The sequence below is a fragment of the Eptesicus fuscus genome, chromosome 1 (assembly GCF_027574615.1).
Source record: "Eptesicus fuscus isolate TK198812 chromosome 1, DD_ASM_mEF_20220401, whole genome shotgun sequence".
Classification (NCBI taxonomy): domain Eukaryota; kingdom Metazoa; phylum Chordata; class Mammalia; order Chiroptera; family Vespertilionidae; genus Eptesicus; species Eptesicus fuscus.
In genome coordinates this window covers 24,116,775-24,133,695 of record NC_072473.1, presented here as the reverse complement: position 1 = coordinate 24,133,695, position 16,921 = coordinate 24,116,775, and the positions used below count along the sequence as shown (strand labels likewise).

The 16,921-nt window shown below is 42.1% G+C and overlaps 1 protein-coding gene across 1 annotated transcript; it reads right to left on the bottom strand.

Annotated features, from left to right (window-relative positions):
* Positions 1 to 4,056: 4,056 nt before the first annotated feature.
* On the bottom strand, positions 4,057 to 4,606 carry LOC129149109 (sperm acrosome membrane-associated protein 4-like). The gene has a single exon (XM_054715881.1). The coding sequence runs from the start codon at positions 4,594 to 4,596 to the stop codon at positions 4,177 to 4,179; it is 420 nt and encodes a 139-aa protein (XP_054571856.1). The 5' UTR covers positions 4,597 to 4,606; the 3' UTR covers positions 4,057 to 4,176.
* Positions 4,607 to 16,921: the final 12,315 nt, after the last annotated feature.

Here is a 16,921-nt window from a genome sequence, read left to right as displayed (position 1 = left end):
ATAGATATGTATTTGTTGTTCATAATTTTTATCTTTACCTTTTTCTTCTTCCTCCTCTTCTTAAAGAGTACCTTTCAGCATTTCATATAATACTGGTTTGGTGTTGATGAACTCCTTTAGTTTTTTCTTATCTGTGAAGCTCTTTATCTGACCTTCAATTCTGAATGATAGCTTTGCTGGGTAGAGTAGTCTTGGTTGTAGGTTCTTGCTATTCATCACTTTGAATAATTCTTGCCATTTCCATCTGGCCTGCATAGTTTCTGTTGAGAAATCAGCTGACAATCATATGGGTGCTCCCTTGTAGGTAAATAACTGTTTTTCTCTTGCTGCTTTTAGTATTCTCTCTTTGTCTTTTGCTCTTGGCATTTTAATTATGATGTCTTGGTGTGGTCCTCTTTGGATTCCTTTTGTTTGGGATTCTGTTCACTTACTGGACTTGTAAGTCTATTTCTTTCACCAGGTGGGGGAAGTTTTTAGTCATTATTTCTTCAAATAGGTTTTCAGCATCTTGCTCTCTCTCTTCTTCTGGCACCCTCATAATTCTGATGTTGGTATGCTTGAAGTTGTCCCAGAGGCTCCTTACACTATCTTCAAATTTTTAGATTCTTTTTTCTTTTTGCTTTTCCAGTTGAGTGTTTTTTGCTTCTTTGTATTTCAAATCTTTGACTTGATTCTTGCGATCCTCTAGTCTTCTGTTAGGTCTCTGTATAATATTTTTTATTTCAGTCAGTTTATGTTTAATTTCTAGTTGGTCCTTTTTCATATCCTCAAGGGTCTCGCTAAATTTATCAGCCTTTTCTAGGAAATTCTTGAAAAACCTTATAAGCATGGTTTTGAACTCTATATCCAGTCATTTATTTTCCTCCATTTCTTTCATTTGTGATCTGTTTCTTTGTCTCCACATTTTTGCTGCTTCCCTGAGTTGGTAGAATAGCCTTGTGTGCTAGGTGTCCTATATGGCCCAGTGGCTCAGCCTCCCCAGTTACCTGAGGTGGACACTCTTGGTGCACCCCTTTTTGGACTGTGTGTACAGCCTTGTTGTAGTTAAGTCTTGATTGTTGTTGGTATCACAGGGAGGAATTGACCTCCAGGCCAATTGGCTGTGAGGATCAGCTGTGTCTATGCTGGGAGAACTCCTGTGCTAGAGACAGCCTTATGAGACAATACTTGCCAAATTGCAAAAGCCTCTGTGCACAGCTTGGATGGGGTGAAAACTCAGGGCTGAGCAGACAGCCTTAACTTCCCGTCATCCCTGCCGTATGAGGCCCCTGGTTCTTAGTGTCCCTCGGTAATCCCTGTAGTCCTCTCTGCACGCATTTGCATGCGTGCCTCCAAACCTATGCCCTTTGTGGCTCCCCTGATTTTCTGTGAATTCCTCTCCCTTCCCAACAGTCCAGACTCCCCCCATATGATTCTGGGTCCCCAGGGTCCCACCCAAAACTGGGGCCCAGTGCAGTCGGAACTGGAGTCCAGTGCAGTCGGGAGCCTCCATCTTCCCCCTGCTAGAGAAAGCCAGCGGCACACTCAGCAGTCAGTCCTCTCTGCGTGCACTCACACGTGCGCTTCCAGACCTCTGCCCCTCATGGCTCCCCTGAGTTTCTGTGTGCTCCTCTCTTTTTCCGACAGTCCAGACTCTCCCCATATGAGTCTAAGTCCCCGCCCGTCCTCTCCACACGCATGTCTCTGTTCCTCAGCCTTTTGCAGCTCCTCTGAGTCTCTGTGTGCCCCTCTCTTTCCTTCTTGTTGTTGAATTTCCCAATCAGCCAGCTTTGGTTCTGGATGATGTCCATTCTGTCTTTTAGCTGTAGTTTTGAAATTGTTGTGCGAGGCAGCAGTTTAAGTGTTCACTTATGCCGCCATCTTGGTTTCTCCCCTTGTTTGTTGATTTATTGTTGGTAGCCATTCTGACAGGTGTGAGGTGATATCTCATTATAGTTTTAATTTGCATCTCTCTGATGATTAGTGACATTGAACATTTTTTCATATGTCTATTGGTAATCTGTATGTCTTCTTTGGAGAAGTGCCTATTCAGGTCTTGTGCCCATTTTTTAATTGGTTATCTGCCCCCCTTTTGTTGAGCTGTATGAATTCTTAAATTTGGAAATTAACCCCTTATCAAATGTGTCATTGGCAAATATGTTCTCCCATAGAGTGGGTTCCCTTTTCATTTTGCTGATACTTGCTTTTGCTATGCAGAAGCTTTTTAGTTTGATGTAGTCCCCTTTGTTTATTTTCTTCTTTGTTTCTCTTGCCCCAGGAGATATATTGTTGAAATTTCTGCTATGTGAGATGTATAAGTTTTTGCTGCCTATGTTTTTTTCTAGGATTTTTATAGATTCATGACTTACATGAGCATCTTTTAAGTTTATTCTTGTGCGTTGTATAAGTTGTAGATGTAGTTTCATTTTTTTGCATGTACCTGTCCAATTTTCCAAGCACCATTTATTGAAGAAACTGTCTTTCCTCCATTGTATGTTCTTGCCTCCTTTGTCATATATTAATTGACCCTAATGATGTGGGTCAATTTCTGGGGTCCCTGTTCTGTTCCATTGATCTATAAGTCTGTTCATTCCAGTACGAGGCTTTTTTTTTTTTTTTTTTTTTACTATACTGGCTTTGTAGTATAGTTTGATATCTGGTATTGTGATCCCTCCAACTTTCTTCTTATTGCTCAAGATTGCTGCGGCTATCCAGGTTTTTTTATTTCATATACATTTTGAGAGTATTTGTCCTAGATCTGTGAACTATGTCATTGGTATTTTAACAGGGATTGCATTGAATCTCTAGATTGCTTTGGGTACTAGGGACACTTTAAAGATGTTAATTATTCCAATCCATGAACACGGTATATATTTTCACTTGTTTGTATATTCCTCTATTTCTTTTTTCAATTTCCTATAGTTTTCTGAATACAAGTCTTTTACCTCCTTGGTTAAGTTTATTCCAATGATGTATCTTATATTTTATTGTTGCAATGGTAAGTGGGATTGTTTTTGCAGTTTCACTTTCTAAGAGTTCATTAATTGGTATATAAAAATGCCTTTAATTTATGGTTGTTGATTTTGTATCCTACTACATTACCAAACTCATTTAGTAAATCTAGTAGTATTTATGTGGAATCTTTCGGATTTTATATACACAATATCATGCCATCTGCGAATAATGACAATTTCACTTCTTCTTTCCAATTTGGACAATCACCCAAGAAAATCTTGCAGAATGTGTCATTCTGGTTTGCCATTGGTCCTCATGGAACTTTATTTTGTTGTATTAATGTTTTTTAAATTTATTCTTCTTGTTGAAATTATTGCAGGTGTCCCCCTTTTCCCTCCATTGACCCCTCCACCCCACTCTCATGGAACTTTAAAACATGGCCATATCCAGAGACAAAGAAGCATCAATCAAACCATCAAACCTCAGAGGGAAGGTAGGGGAAGGTGGGGGTAAGGAGGAAAGATCAACCAAAGGACTTGTATTCATGCATATAAGCCTAACCAACAGACACTAGGGGGGGTGAGGGAATGAGTGGGAGGGTGGGGGGCAATGGGGCGGGTAAGGACACATATGTAATACCTTAATCAATAAAGAAAAATATTAAAAAAAATGAGTACCTCAGTGATCTGTGGGTCAATATTATACAGCCTAACGTATGCGTATTTTTAGTCCTGGGAATAAAATAAAATATTTGGTAAAAAAAAAAAAAAAAAAAGACAGCCAATGCCTTGGGCCCAAACCCAGAGATTCTGTTTTTATATCTGAGGGTGGCAGGTGTTTCTAATATTCAGGGAAATTTGAGAACTGCTAAATAATGTGATACATCCATTCTTAAAATATCAACATGCAGTTCAGCCAACAATGCCCTGTATTTTCTTTTTAGCAAACATCTTCCACAATTTAAAGAATATGGCCTCTGGTCCTAGATTATCTGAATAATTTTCTCAAATCATTACTCCTCTTAGCTCTAAAAGCATGAGAACTATTACTTATTTCTAAAGTCAGTTACACTATCATTTCCATGAAAAAGTACTGTACCGCTTTATCATCATTATCATTTTATTTTTTGTCTAGGGCCTCTGGCCATTTAATGGGGGAAGGGGGTGGGGGAAGGGCAGGAGCCATAAAGAGCAGTGGAACCCTGAGACCAGCCCCAGGCTCTGCCCTCCACGCTGGTCACAGTCAATGAAGAAGCAGCACGCCCAGCGCCAGGGAGGTGGCCCCTGCCTTCAGGCTGCCTGCGGGGGTGGGGGCCCTGTTACACAGTTCCCCATAATGGCAGGTAAAGGTGAGGCTATAGGTGACACTCTGATAGGTGATAGGCTCTTCAAGGCGACCATATGAACTGATGTCCATGGTGCCTTTTTTGATGATGGGGCCGAGGCCTGGTGCCGTCCCTTTGCCCATGAAGCACTCCTTGTCATCGCCACAGGTCATGGGGATGCCAGGGTAGTTGGACGAGTCAGTCAGCTCACAGAAGATGCAGTCCATGGCGCCTGTCGTGACTGTGGGCAGAGCCATCACCAGGAGCAGTAGCCAGCCAAGGACCATGGTGGCCTGGTGGTGGTGGGCCTCCTGGAACTGCTGAATGACACTCCGCATGCCCAGGAGACTTCTGTCCCTGGTTCTGGCCTCCCAGGGTCAGCACTTGGAGTGTCCTTGGTTCCCAAGGCTCTGTGTCCCTTTCAGGAGCTTCGGTGTAACCACGGCTCTCGAGTCCCAAGGTCTCTGAAGCTTAACTGGGACAGAGACAGCCAGTGGCTGCTGCCCCACGAGAGTGTTTGTGGAGCGGAATGGGGTGACCTCACAGACCCCTCAGGGTTCCACTGGCCACTCTGGGGGTGAGGTAATGGGTGGGGGAGGGGTGTAACAATCTGAAGGGGAGGTTGGCCCACTGACCTGCCAGGGAGTGAAGTCATTGCCACCCCACCGAGGTAAGAATGCTCCACCTAATAATTGCCATCCTGGCCACTCAGTCTTCAGCTCTGCTGGGAGCTGGGTGTTGCTCCTGCCCAGTGCCCATGGTGAGCCTCTTTCTCAGATGGGCAAACCAAGGCTCAGGAGGAGAAAGTGATGTGTCCAAAGCCTTAGGGCCAGTATTATATACATGTTTATTGAATTCCAAAGAGGGCATTTATTGAGCCCCTGCTGTGTGCAAGACCAGTGGTGGATGCATTAAATAGCCACCACTGTGATGACAAGACTCAGAAGGGCAGGGCTCACCACAACTCCCAGGCTTCAAACATTGGGCACCGTGCAGGGAGCTCCACCCATGTTCTCCCATTGGAATCTTTCTACCTATTACCTGTCTCTCAAATGAGCAAAGAGGCACACGGAGTAGGCACAGCCAGAGCCTGGCACACAGCAAGTGCTTAACAAATGGGGGTCATTATAGGAAGCAGCTGAGTATCAGAAGAGTCCCCATGGGTGTCAGAAAATGAATTCCATCTCTTGCCAGAGGGGAAAACTGAGTCATCTCTCAATGGGAACAGGAAGAGCCCAGGTTTAAACTTAAGTCTAAGTCCAGATGAAAATTTAAGTATGTTAACGTCTTGTCCTCATAAGGTAGGTACCTTTGTGTGCCCCATTCTATAGGGGGCTGATGCTAAGTCTAGAGGATGGCAGGATTTTATTTCTTGCTTAATTTTTTCATTATTGTTGACAGTATTACAGATATCCCCAAATTTTTACCCCTTCTACCACTTTCCTCCCAGCCCTTGCCCCACCTCAGGTCTTCCCCACACTATTGTCTGTGTCCATTAGTTATACATATACTAGAGGCCTGGTGCATGAAATTCGTGCATGGGGGGTGTCCCTCAGCCCAGCCTGCACTCTCTCCAATCTGGGATCCTTCGAGGGATGTCCGACTGCCCCTTTAGGCCTGATCCTGGTAGGATTGGGCCTAAACGGGCAGTCGGACATCCCTCTCACAATCCAGGACTGCTGGCTCCCAACTGCCCGCCTGCCTGCCTTCCTGATTTCCCCTAACCACTTCTGCCTGCCAGCCTGATCACCCCCTAAACACTCCCCTGCCAGCCTGATTGATGCCTGACTGCTCCCCTGCCAGCCCGATTGCCCCTAACTGCCCTCCCCTGCAGGCCTGGTCACCCCTAACTGCCCTCTCCTGCAGGCCTGGACCCCCCAAATGCCCTTCCCTGCAGGCCTGTTTGCCCCCAACTTCCCTCCTCTGCTAGCCTTGTCACCCCTAAGTGCCCCCCCTGCAGGCTTGATCGCCCCCAACTGCCCTCACTTGTAGGCCTGGTACCTCCCAACTGCCCTCCCCTGATGGCCTGATCTCCCACAACTGCCCTCCCTTGCAGATCTGGTTCCTCCCCTGCTGGCCATCTTGTGGTGGCCATCTTGTGTCTACATGAGGGCAGGATCTTTGACCACATAGGGGCAACCATCTTGTGTGTTGGAGTGATGGTCAATTTGCATATTACTCTTTTATTAGATTGGATAGAGGCCTGGTGCACGGGTGGGGGCTGGCTGGTTTGCCCCGAAGTGTGTCCCAGATCAGGGTGGGGGTTCCCTTTGGTTGTGGGGTGGCTTGGGCGAAGCACCTGTGGTGGTTTGCAGGCCGGCTATACCCCCCCGCAACCCAAGTGGAGGCCCTAGTATCTGGGATTTATTTATCTTCTATAATTGAAACTTTGTAGCCTTGAGGGGAGGCTAGGGCAGGCCAGGGCAGGCAGGAAGCTTGGCTTCCTCCATCGCCAGGGAAACCCAAGCCTCCTGCTCACTCGTGGCTGCCACCATTTTTGTTGGGATTTATTTATCTTCTATAATTGAAACTTTGTAGCCTTGAGTGGAGTCCACGGCCAGCCAGGGTGTGTGGGAAGCTTGGCTTCCTCCATTGCCAGGGAAACCCAAGACTCCTGCTCGCTCAGTGTCCACAGCCATCTTGGTTGGGTTAATTTGCATACTCACTCCTGATTGGCTGGTGGGTGTGGCTTGTGGGTGTAGTGGAGGTACAGTCAATTTGCATATTACTCTTTTATTAGATAGGACGCATATAAGTTTTTGGTTAACCTCTTCCTGTGAGCTATATCAGCCTGATATATCATGCCTACATGCCTCTGGAATCATTTTGTTCACCAGTTTATTTTGTTCATTAGATTAAATTATAAGTGAGACTTATATAATAGCTTAATAACTATCCAAAAGGGTGTGAAGTGGCATCTCATTGTTTTGATTTTCATTTTCCTAATAATTAGTGATGTTGAATATATTTTCATGTGCTTATTGGCTGTAGTATATTAGAGAACTATCTGTCCAAGCCTTTTGTACAATTTTAAATATTTTTGGTTGTTTTGTTGTTGTTGTTGTTGAGTCATTGGAATTTTTTATATATTCTATAAATTAGCCCCATATTCAGCATATGACTTGCAAATATTTCTTACCATTGTGTGGATTACCTTTCACTCTTTTGATAGTGTCCTTTGATGTATAAAATTTTTAATTTTGATATAGTCTAATTTATCTATTTTGTTGTTGTTGCTTATGCTTTTGGTGTCATTTCCAAAAATCAATGGGAAATCCAACGTCATGAAGCTTTTCTCATATGTTTTCTAAGTTTCTGGAGTTTTAGCTCTTACATTTATGTTTTTTGACCGATTCTGAGTTATGTTTTTTTATTATTATTATTATTGATTTTTTAAAGAGAGGAAGGAAGAGGGATAGTGAGTTAGAAACATCAATGAGAAACATTGATTAGCTGCCTCCTGCACACCCCCTACTGGTGATGTGCCCACAACCAAGGTACATGCCCTTGACTGGAATCAAACCTGGGACCCTACAGTCCGCAGGCCAACACTCTATCCACTGAGCCACACCGGCTAGGAGTTATGTTTTGTATATGATGGATGACAAGGATCCAGCTTCATTCTTTTGCACGTGAATATTGTTTTACCAACACAATTTGTTGAAAAGGCTTATGCTTATCTTCATGTATGTTTCCAAGTTCTATTTTTTAAAGCACTGTAGATGAAAAAATCATCACCTCATGCAGTGATCTTTTTGTTTTGTTTTATCAACATTTTTAAATCAACTTTAGAGATAAAGAACTCAATTGCATTGTAGTAAATTTTAGAAATGGAATAAGTCATCCTTCAATGATACTACTAATTATTGTCACAAATGCTACTCTGATCTCTCAACATTGTCACCATTACCCCAACACTGAACTATTAATAGAAGAAATGAGAGAAAGAAATGATATATAGGTTGATAAGTATGCAGGCAGGCAGACTGAAAGAGCCACTTTCATTATTGATTAGCATTGCCTTCACAATACATTAGTTAAGGATCTAAACCAGGCCCTTGCCAGTATGGCTCAGTTGGTTGAGCATTGTCCCATGCACCATAAGGTCGCCAGTTTGATTCCCGGCCAGAGCACAAACTCAGGTTATGGGTTCAATCTCCAGTTGGGGTTTGTGCAGGAGGCAACTGATCTATATTTCTTTCTCACATCAATGTTTTTCTCTATTTACTTCTTCCTTTCTCTTTCTCTAAAAAAATAATAAAAAGAAATCATAAAGAATGTAAAGGAAAAAAAAAAGAATCCTAAACCACATAGCTCTTCAGCCTACACAGTCTAAAGAATGGACCTGGGTAAGAAGAAAAAAAAAAAGATAAATAAATAAAAATAAAATAGACATTTTTATTTTTAAAACACCTCTTTTTGAGCCAAAAGAATCATTCCTTTGCATTACTTGCAAAATGTCACACAGAAGATACTGTAGCTTTGGGGAGCATGCATATGGCCGGGGCCTCTTTGCTTTGCTTTCATATCACCTCTGCTTCCATTAGAAACAGCATATTTGGGGAAGGATAAGGAGGTAAAACAGGCAGCAAGCCAGAGTTCAGGCAGCAGGACATCAAGGCACACAAAGCTCAGATGCCTGGGAAAGTGCAACTGAACTAGAGCACAATCAACATTGGTCTTAAGGCATATGGCAAAGAGGAAAGATTCTGTGGGTAAGTTGAAATGATCAGTGGATGATGAAAGAGCAATAGTAGGTGGCTATCATAGACTTTGTCTTAACAGGGCTTTGCATGCTCTGAAAAAACAGTTCTGTGGCAAGCCAACAAATAGGAACTATATTAATGTAGGAACAGTTAGGTATCTGTTTTGAAATAATAGAAATATATTTATTTAAAATAATTTCCTTATGCCAAAAGAGGCTGTGTGCAAAGTGACAAAAACCTAGATATTGAACATAAAGGTCAATAAGATAGGGATTCAAACTCTTCTCATCCTATTCCCTGGCCATATAACTATGCATACATTTATTTTTCTTTATCTAGAAAATGGCAAGAAGCATATTTAGTATATAGAGTAATAACCCAAGAGATATAAATCTTACTGTATAATGCCTGCCCCATAAACTAAAGATAATTGACATTCATTGTTTTTGTGGTTCCAAGACAAACAAACAAGAGGATTTTGTCAGCATTGTTACAAACAATTAATTGTATATGAACTGAGCATTTAAGTGTACCGTCACAACCAAGTTTGAAGTGGATAAATCAATACAATGAGATTTATATTGTACACAAGTATAGAAGCAGGATCACCCTGAACTTCAAACAGCAGACTGAAAATTAACTTAAAATAGTAACTAAAAGTAGCATCCATTCTGATATTTTTTAAAGTGGCAGAACATAAAAATGCCAAAAGTTAAGTCCAATTGACTATGTAATGTTTAAATTTTGCTCTGTTTATCCTTATATGGACCATGCCTGCCCTGGTTTTTGAAGCTTAATTTAAGCATTTCAAATTTTCATCTTTTGGAATTTTTATTTTTACTTTTTATTGAATTTATTGGGGTGACATTGGCTAACAAAATTATACAAGTTTCAGGTACACAATTCTACAACACATTATCTGTACACTGTATTGAGTGTTCAGCACCCCAAGTCAAGTCTCCTTCCATCATCATCTACTCCCATATATCCATTTTAGATTTTTCTTTCCCATATTATTTTGAAGCACTTAAACATGTCAATATAGCAATTAGTTTCCATCAATTATGAGTGTTTGAACCCAAGATTTTCCCTTTCTAAGACTTAATCTGAAAAAAGAATAAAGAAACCAAACATCAATATCTTGTTTAAAAATTGAATTTATTTGGGTGTCATTGGTTTGCAAAACTATACGGGTTTCAAGTGTACAATTTAATAAAACATCATCTGCACACTGCATTGTGTGCTGATCACCCAGAGCCAAGTCTCTTTCTGTCCCCATTTTCTTCCCTTTGCCGACCTTCACCTACCCACATCCTCCTTTTTCTCGGGTTATCACCACACTGTTGTCCATGTCTATGCGGTGTGTGTGTGTGTGTGTGTGTGTGTGTGTGTGTGTGTGTGTTGGCTAATCTCTTCACCTTCTTTCATCCAGTCGCTCCTCCATCCTCCCTTCTGACATCTGTCAGTCTCTTCCATGCATCAATGCCCACCAGCATCTTAACAAATATTTAAATGATAGAGGAGTTAGTGCCAGATTAGTAAAACACTATTGCCTTACGTTAGAGATCTACTTTGGTAGATATTAATATTCAAACTGTTAGAAACACTAATGCCACTATTTTAATAGTTACCCTTTTGTTTATAGTAAATATTGCAAGATGAATTTTTTGAATAAATCTTTATTGTTTAGATTATTACAGTTGTTCCTCTTTTTTTCCCCTCCATAGCTCCCCTCCACCCAGTTCCCATCCCACCCCATGCCCTTACCTCCCCCCAACTGTCCTCGTCCATAAGTGTAAGATCTTTGTCCAATGTCATCTCGCACCCCCCCTCACCCCTTTCCCCCTGAGAATTGTCAGTCCACTCCCTTTCTATGCCCCTGATTCTATTATATTCTCCAGTTTATTCTGTTCTTCAGATTTTTTATTCACTTGATTTTTAGATTCACTTGTTGAAAGATACGTATTTGTTGTCACTTTGTTGTTCATAATTTTTATCTTTACCTTTTACTTCCTCTTCTTAGAGAATACCCTTCAGCATTTCATATAATACTGGTTTGGTGGTAATGAACTCCTTTAGTTTTTTCTTGTCTGTGAAGCTCTTTATCTGACCTTCAATTCTGAATGATAGCTTTGCTGGGTAGAGTAATCTTGGTTGTAGGTTCTTGCTATTCATCACTTTGTATATTTCTTGCCACTACTTTCTGGCCTGCATAGTTTCTGTTGAGAATTCAGCTGACTGTCATATGGGTACTCCCTTGTAGGTAACTTTTTCTCTTGCTGCTTTTAAGATTCTCTCTTTGTCTTTTGCCATTGGCATTTTAATTATGATGTGTCTTGGTGTAGTCCTCTTTAGATTCCTCTTGTTTACTGTTATCTGTGCTTTCTGGACTTGTAAGTCTATTTCTTTTACCAGATAGGGGGAAGTTTTCTGTCATTATTTCTTCAAATAGGTTTTCAATATCTTGCTCTCTCTCTTATTCTGGAACTCCCATAATTCAGATGTTGGTATGCTTGAAGTTGTCCCAGAGGCTCCTTACATTATCTTCATATTTTTGGATTCTTTTTTTTTTTCTTTTCCAGTTGGGTGTATTTTGCTTCTTCATATTTCAAACCTTTGACTTGATTCTTGGGATCCTCTAATCTGCTGTTGAATCTCTGTATATTATTCTTGATTTCAGTCAGTGTATGCTTAATTTCTGATTGGTCCTTTTTCATATTCTTGAGGGTCTCACTAAATTTCTCGGAGGTTTCTAGAAGATTCTTGAGTAACCTTATAACCATGGTTTTGAACTCCATATCCAGTATTTTGCTTTCATCCATTTCTTTTGTTTGTGACTTGTTTCTTTGTGTTCACATTTTGGCTTCTTCCCTGTGTTTGTTTCTATGTACTGGGTAGCTGCTAAGTCTCCTTGAGTTGATAGAGTGGCTTTGTGTGGTAGGTGTCCTATAGGGCCCAGGGGCTCAGACTCCCCAGTAACCTGAGGTAGACGCTCTTGGTGCACCCCTTTGTGGGCTGTTTGCACAGTCTTGTTGTAATTAACCCTTGATTGCTGTTGGTATCACTGAGAGGAATTGACCTCCAGGCCAATTGGCTGTGATGACCAGCTGTGTCTACACTGGAAGATCTGTTGTGCAGGAGACACCCTTATGGGGCAAGACTGGCTTCAGTGGGGCTTTGGTGCTCACTGAGTCTGCCCCTTGAGTGTGTCTCTTATGGATGTGAAGAGTTATATTCCAGTATGGTCTCACTCTGACCACTGGGTACAATGGCTCTTGGATCTCCAAGGAGGTACAAGGTCAGCCACTGTCTGGGGCCGCCCAGCAGGAGTTACAGAGACATCTGCAGATTCCTCCTCTTTGATGGGGTTGGAAGTGCCCAGAGGAGTCCCAGCTGTGAAGCAAGGCTGCTGCTGCTGCCAGGTAGTGGGCCCTCTTTTGGAATCACTGGGTTCTCTGACCCAGCTGCAGTTTTTTTTTTTAGACAACAGAACAGGCCATTCATATGCAAAAGCCGCTGGTCACATCCTGGGTGGGATTATAAATTCGGAGGGGCGGCGTATCTGGGAATCACCAGGGCAGAGCAAACAGCGATGATGACTGCCCTGAATGGGAGTAGTCCCAGGTTCTCTTCGTCCCACATCCCAGTGCAGGAACAATGATTGCTGAGAGCACCTCTAAGAGTAAGCCACCCTCGTGTTCCTGTCACAATGCTAGGCAGTCCAGTTTCACCCTGTATGTGCCTGGGTCCTCCAGAATCTCCCCTGGAATTAGAGTTCAGAGCAAGCGGGAGCTTGTATCTCCCAGTTTAAAGAGCAGCACATCCAGGTGCCAGCACTTCCTGAGCCTCCGCACCTCTTACTGGTCTCAGTGCACTTTCTTCACCTCTCTAGTTGTGCAACTTGCACTCAGCCAGCTTTCCCACGGTTCTTGATGGTAGTTGTTCTTCCATTTAGTTGTGGTTTTGATGTGGTTGTAAGATGTAGCAAGTATAGGTGATTACCTATGATGCCATCTTGGTTTCTCTTCAAGATGAATTTCACATTCGATAAAGCAGGCTTGAAAAAAGTTTTGTAAAAAAGAATGCTTCCATGTCAATACTAATTTAAATTTAGAGAAAATGAACATAACATCTTGCAATTGCTGTTGATATACAGTGATAGAGAGTAATTTCAAATATTAAATTATCTGATGCCCAGCATGACTTCTGTTCCTGCCAATAAGATAAGCAATTAAGACAATGAGGATAATCATGAAAGGGCACTCCCAATGGCAACACTACTCAGTATGTTATTGTAATCCAACTGTAATCCTTCCACAGATGAAAACTTCAAACTTGAAAACCTGGACCCATGAAAATTTTGAATATGTTGACTGAAGAGGCATTTGTGACATGATTTTTTTTCTTAAGATTATACTTATGGGAATTTCCAATGGTGGCTTGAAAGGCTCTCAGTGGAAGCTTTAAAAGTGGGATCTCTGGTGTCACATAGAATTAATTTTATTTACCTGGATTTCTTATAGGAAAAATAGGCTAGAACTTGCATCCATTCCAAAGAAGAGTGACATTTTTGCTGCAGAGTTCCAGTGTGGCTAAATGAGAATTATAGCTCAGGGGTCTTTTTAGGGTTGACATTGATGCTCTTCTCACAGTTGCCTTATAGCTTTCTCGTATGTGATGATTAGTTGGTACTTCATGCTATAAGGAGACGAGTTCCGTTTGTAACACATGTACAGGGTGGGACAAATGTATGTTTGCAGTTGTGAGTATGTGAAACAAAGAATTTATTCTTGTATTATTAGTTATTAATTATTGTATTATTTTCCATACAAACAACTGTAAGCCTACTTTTGCCACACCTGTATTGTATTTTTTTACTTATTGTTTTTTTATTGTTTTCTTTCTTTTTTTAAAATAAATATTTATTGTTCAGATTATTACAATTGTTTCTCCTTTTTCCCCCCCATATCTCCCTGCCACCTGGTTCCCACCCCCCCCTCTGCCCTTACCTCCTCCCCATTGTCCTTATCCATAGGTGTATGATTTTTGTCCAGTCTCTTCCCATACCCCCCACACAGACACCTCTTTACCCCTGAGAATTATCAATCCACTCCCATTCTATGCCTCTGATTCTATTATGTTCACCAGTTTATTCTGTTCCTCAGATTTTTAATTCACTTGATTTTTAGGATCACTTGTTGATAGATACGTATTTGTTGTTCATAATTTTTATCTTTACTTTTTTCTTCTTTTTCTTCTTTTTAAAGAATACCTTTCAGCATTTCATATAATACTGGTTTGGTGGTGATGAACTCCTTTAGCTTTTTCTTATCTGTGAAGCTCTTTATCTGCCCTTCAATTCTGAATGATAACTTTGCTGGGTAGAGTAGTCTTGGTTGTAGGTTCTTGCTATTCATCACTTTGAATATTTCTTGCCATTCCCGTCTGGCCTGCATATTTTCAGTTGAGAAATCAGCTGACAGTTGTATGGGTGCTCCCTTGTAGGTAACTAACTGTTTTTCTCTTGCTGCTTGTAAGATTCTCTCTTTGTCTTTTGCCCTTGGCATTTTAATTATGATGTGTCTTGGTGTGGTCCTCTTTGGATTCCTCTTGTTTGAGGTTCTATGCGCTTCCTGAACTTGTAAGTCTACTTCTTTCACCAGGTGGGGAAGTTTTCAGTCATTATTTCTTCAAATAGGTTTTCAGTATCTTCCTCTCTCTCTCCTTCTGGCACCCCAAAAATTTGGATATTGGTATGCTTAAAGCCATCCCAGAGGCTCCTTACACTATCCTCGCACTTTTGGATTCTTCTTTCTTTCTGCCTCTCTGGTTGGGTGTTTTTTTCTTCCTCACATTCCAGATCTTTGGTTTGACTCTTTGGGTATGGTGGTCTACAGTTGAGTGTCTGTATATTCTTTATTTCAGACAGTGTATGCATAATTTCTGACTGGTCCTTTTCCATTTTTTTGGTATTCTCATTAAGGTCCTTGAAGGTCTCTTTAAGTTTCTCAGCGGTTTTTAGAAGAATCTTGAGTAACCTTATAAATGTGGTTCTGAACACTGTGTTGTCCATTAGTTTGCTTTCCTCCATCTCTCCTACTCGTGACATACTTCGGTGTCTCCACATTTTGTCTGCCTCCCTGTGTTGATGGAGTGGCTTTGTGTGGTCAGTGACCTATAGGGGCTGGTAGTTCAGCTTCCCCAATCACTCTAGGTGGTCACTCTTGGTACACCCCTTTGTGGGCTGAGTGGAAAGTCTTGGTGTAGTTAAAAGCCTTGATTGCTGTTGGTACACTGGGAGGAATTGACCTCCAGGCCAATTGGCTGTGAGGACCTGCTGTGTCTATAACAGAAGAATTGCTGTGCTGGAGACACAGTAGGGCTTTGGTGCTCACTGAGTCTGCCTCTTGAATGTGTCCCTTATGTGAGTGGTTGAAATCTGGTGTCATCCACACCGACCACTAGATACCCTAGTGTCTGGATCTCCAATGGGGTTCAGGTCTGAGGCCTCCCAGCAGGAGCTACTGCAAGAGCTACAGTTTTCTCCTCTTTGCTTGGGTGGTTTTGGAGCAGTCTGACTGGAGCTGCAGTTAATTTGGTTGAGCTGCCATAGAACAGGCCATTTATATGTAAAAGCCGCTGTGTGGAGCCTGGGCGGGTTTGTAGAATGTGTGGGGTGGGGTCTCAGGGCGGGGCGGGGTCTCAGGGCATCACTAGGCTGGGGCATGGCCAATGGCCATGGCTGCCTTCAGCTGTCTCTGCCTTTCTGTGTTTCCAAGTCCCCGTGTCCCGTGCTCCAGCGCAGCAAACCCTGATTGCTGGGCGCACCTCTGAAGAAAAGTCACTCTCACTCTCCGACGGATGGCCGAGAGTCCAGCTTCTCCCCGTAGGCGTCTGGGTCCCCCGCATGTCCCCAGAAACTGGAGTTCAGAGTGATCGGGAGTTTGTCTCCCTTCGGTTTGAAGAAAAGCCGCACGCCCAGTCGCCCGCCGCCAGCCCCCTCCTCGCAAGCGCCTCCGTACCTCAGCTCTCCAGCGTTTGTGCTCCCTTCTCTTCTTAGTTGTAAATCTACCACTCAGCCAGCTTTCCCGTGGTTCTGGGTGGTAGACGTTTTGTTTTTTAGTTGTATTTTTTAAATTGTTGTGCGAGGTGGCAGTTTAGTTGTTTAACTTTGCCACCATCTTGGTTCCTCCTGTATTGTATTTTTAAGCAGTTGCACTTTCTGGGGAACTGGTAGGCTTTGGCCTTGGATGTGTTGTTGGGAAAGTCGGTTCTTGTTCACAGAGTGTTTTTTCCTTGTTGAAGTTATTAGAAATGTATTTCTGGATAGTAACTTCACAGAGTTAAATAGTTATATAATGCTTGTATTCATCTCTTGCCTCTGACACACATGTATTTTTCATCTCTGTCTGACTTGATATCAGGTATGGATTCCAACATATTGATTCCTTTTGCACTTGTGATGGGAGAATAGCTGTGTCTGACAAGTTGTGAATAAAACTACATTTAGACACTAACGTGTTACACTACTTATGAAATTGGGGGCCGATATATATCCTTCCTCAAAGCAATCACTGTACTGACATCAGAAGCATTATCTTTACTACAACAAATGTTCTTCAGTTCTTCTGCATTAGATGGTGAATTCAAGGTCACATTTTTATCACCACATTTGTGTTATAGTTCCTCAAGAGGGCAGTTTGAGAAGTTATTCATTGTGCAAGCTGATTAGTATCCAGTTTTCACCATAAACACTGCAGATGTACTGTGCACCAGTATTGCAAGCAGCAGCAGGAGCAGTTGCCTCCTCCAAATATCACTCAGGGATGCCAGTGACATGAGTGGTGGGGTGGGAGCCCCAGATAGGTTTTCCTTGCAACTCTACCATCTGCCAACATCTTTGATATATCTGCCTACATTTGGAAGTTAGGGAATAGGCAAAAAGATCAGTAGTCCA

What these genes read in the sequence shown, in the direction of transcription:
- LOC129149109 (XM_054715881.1), bottom strand. Translation starts at nt 4,596, where the DNA reads ATGCGGAGTGTCATTCAGCAGTTCCAGGAGGCCCACCACCACCAGGCC.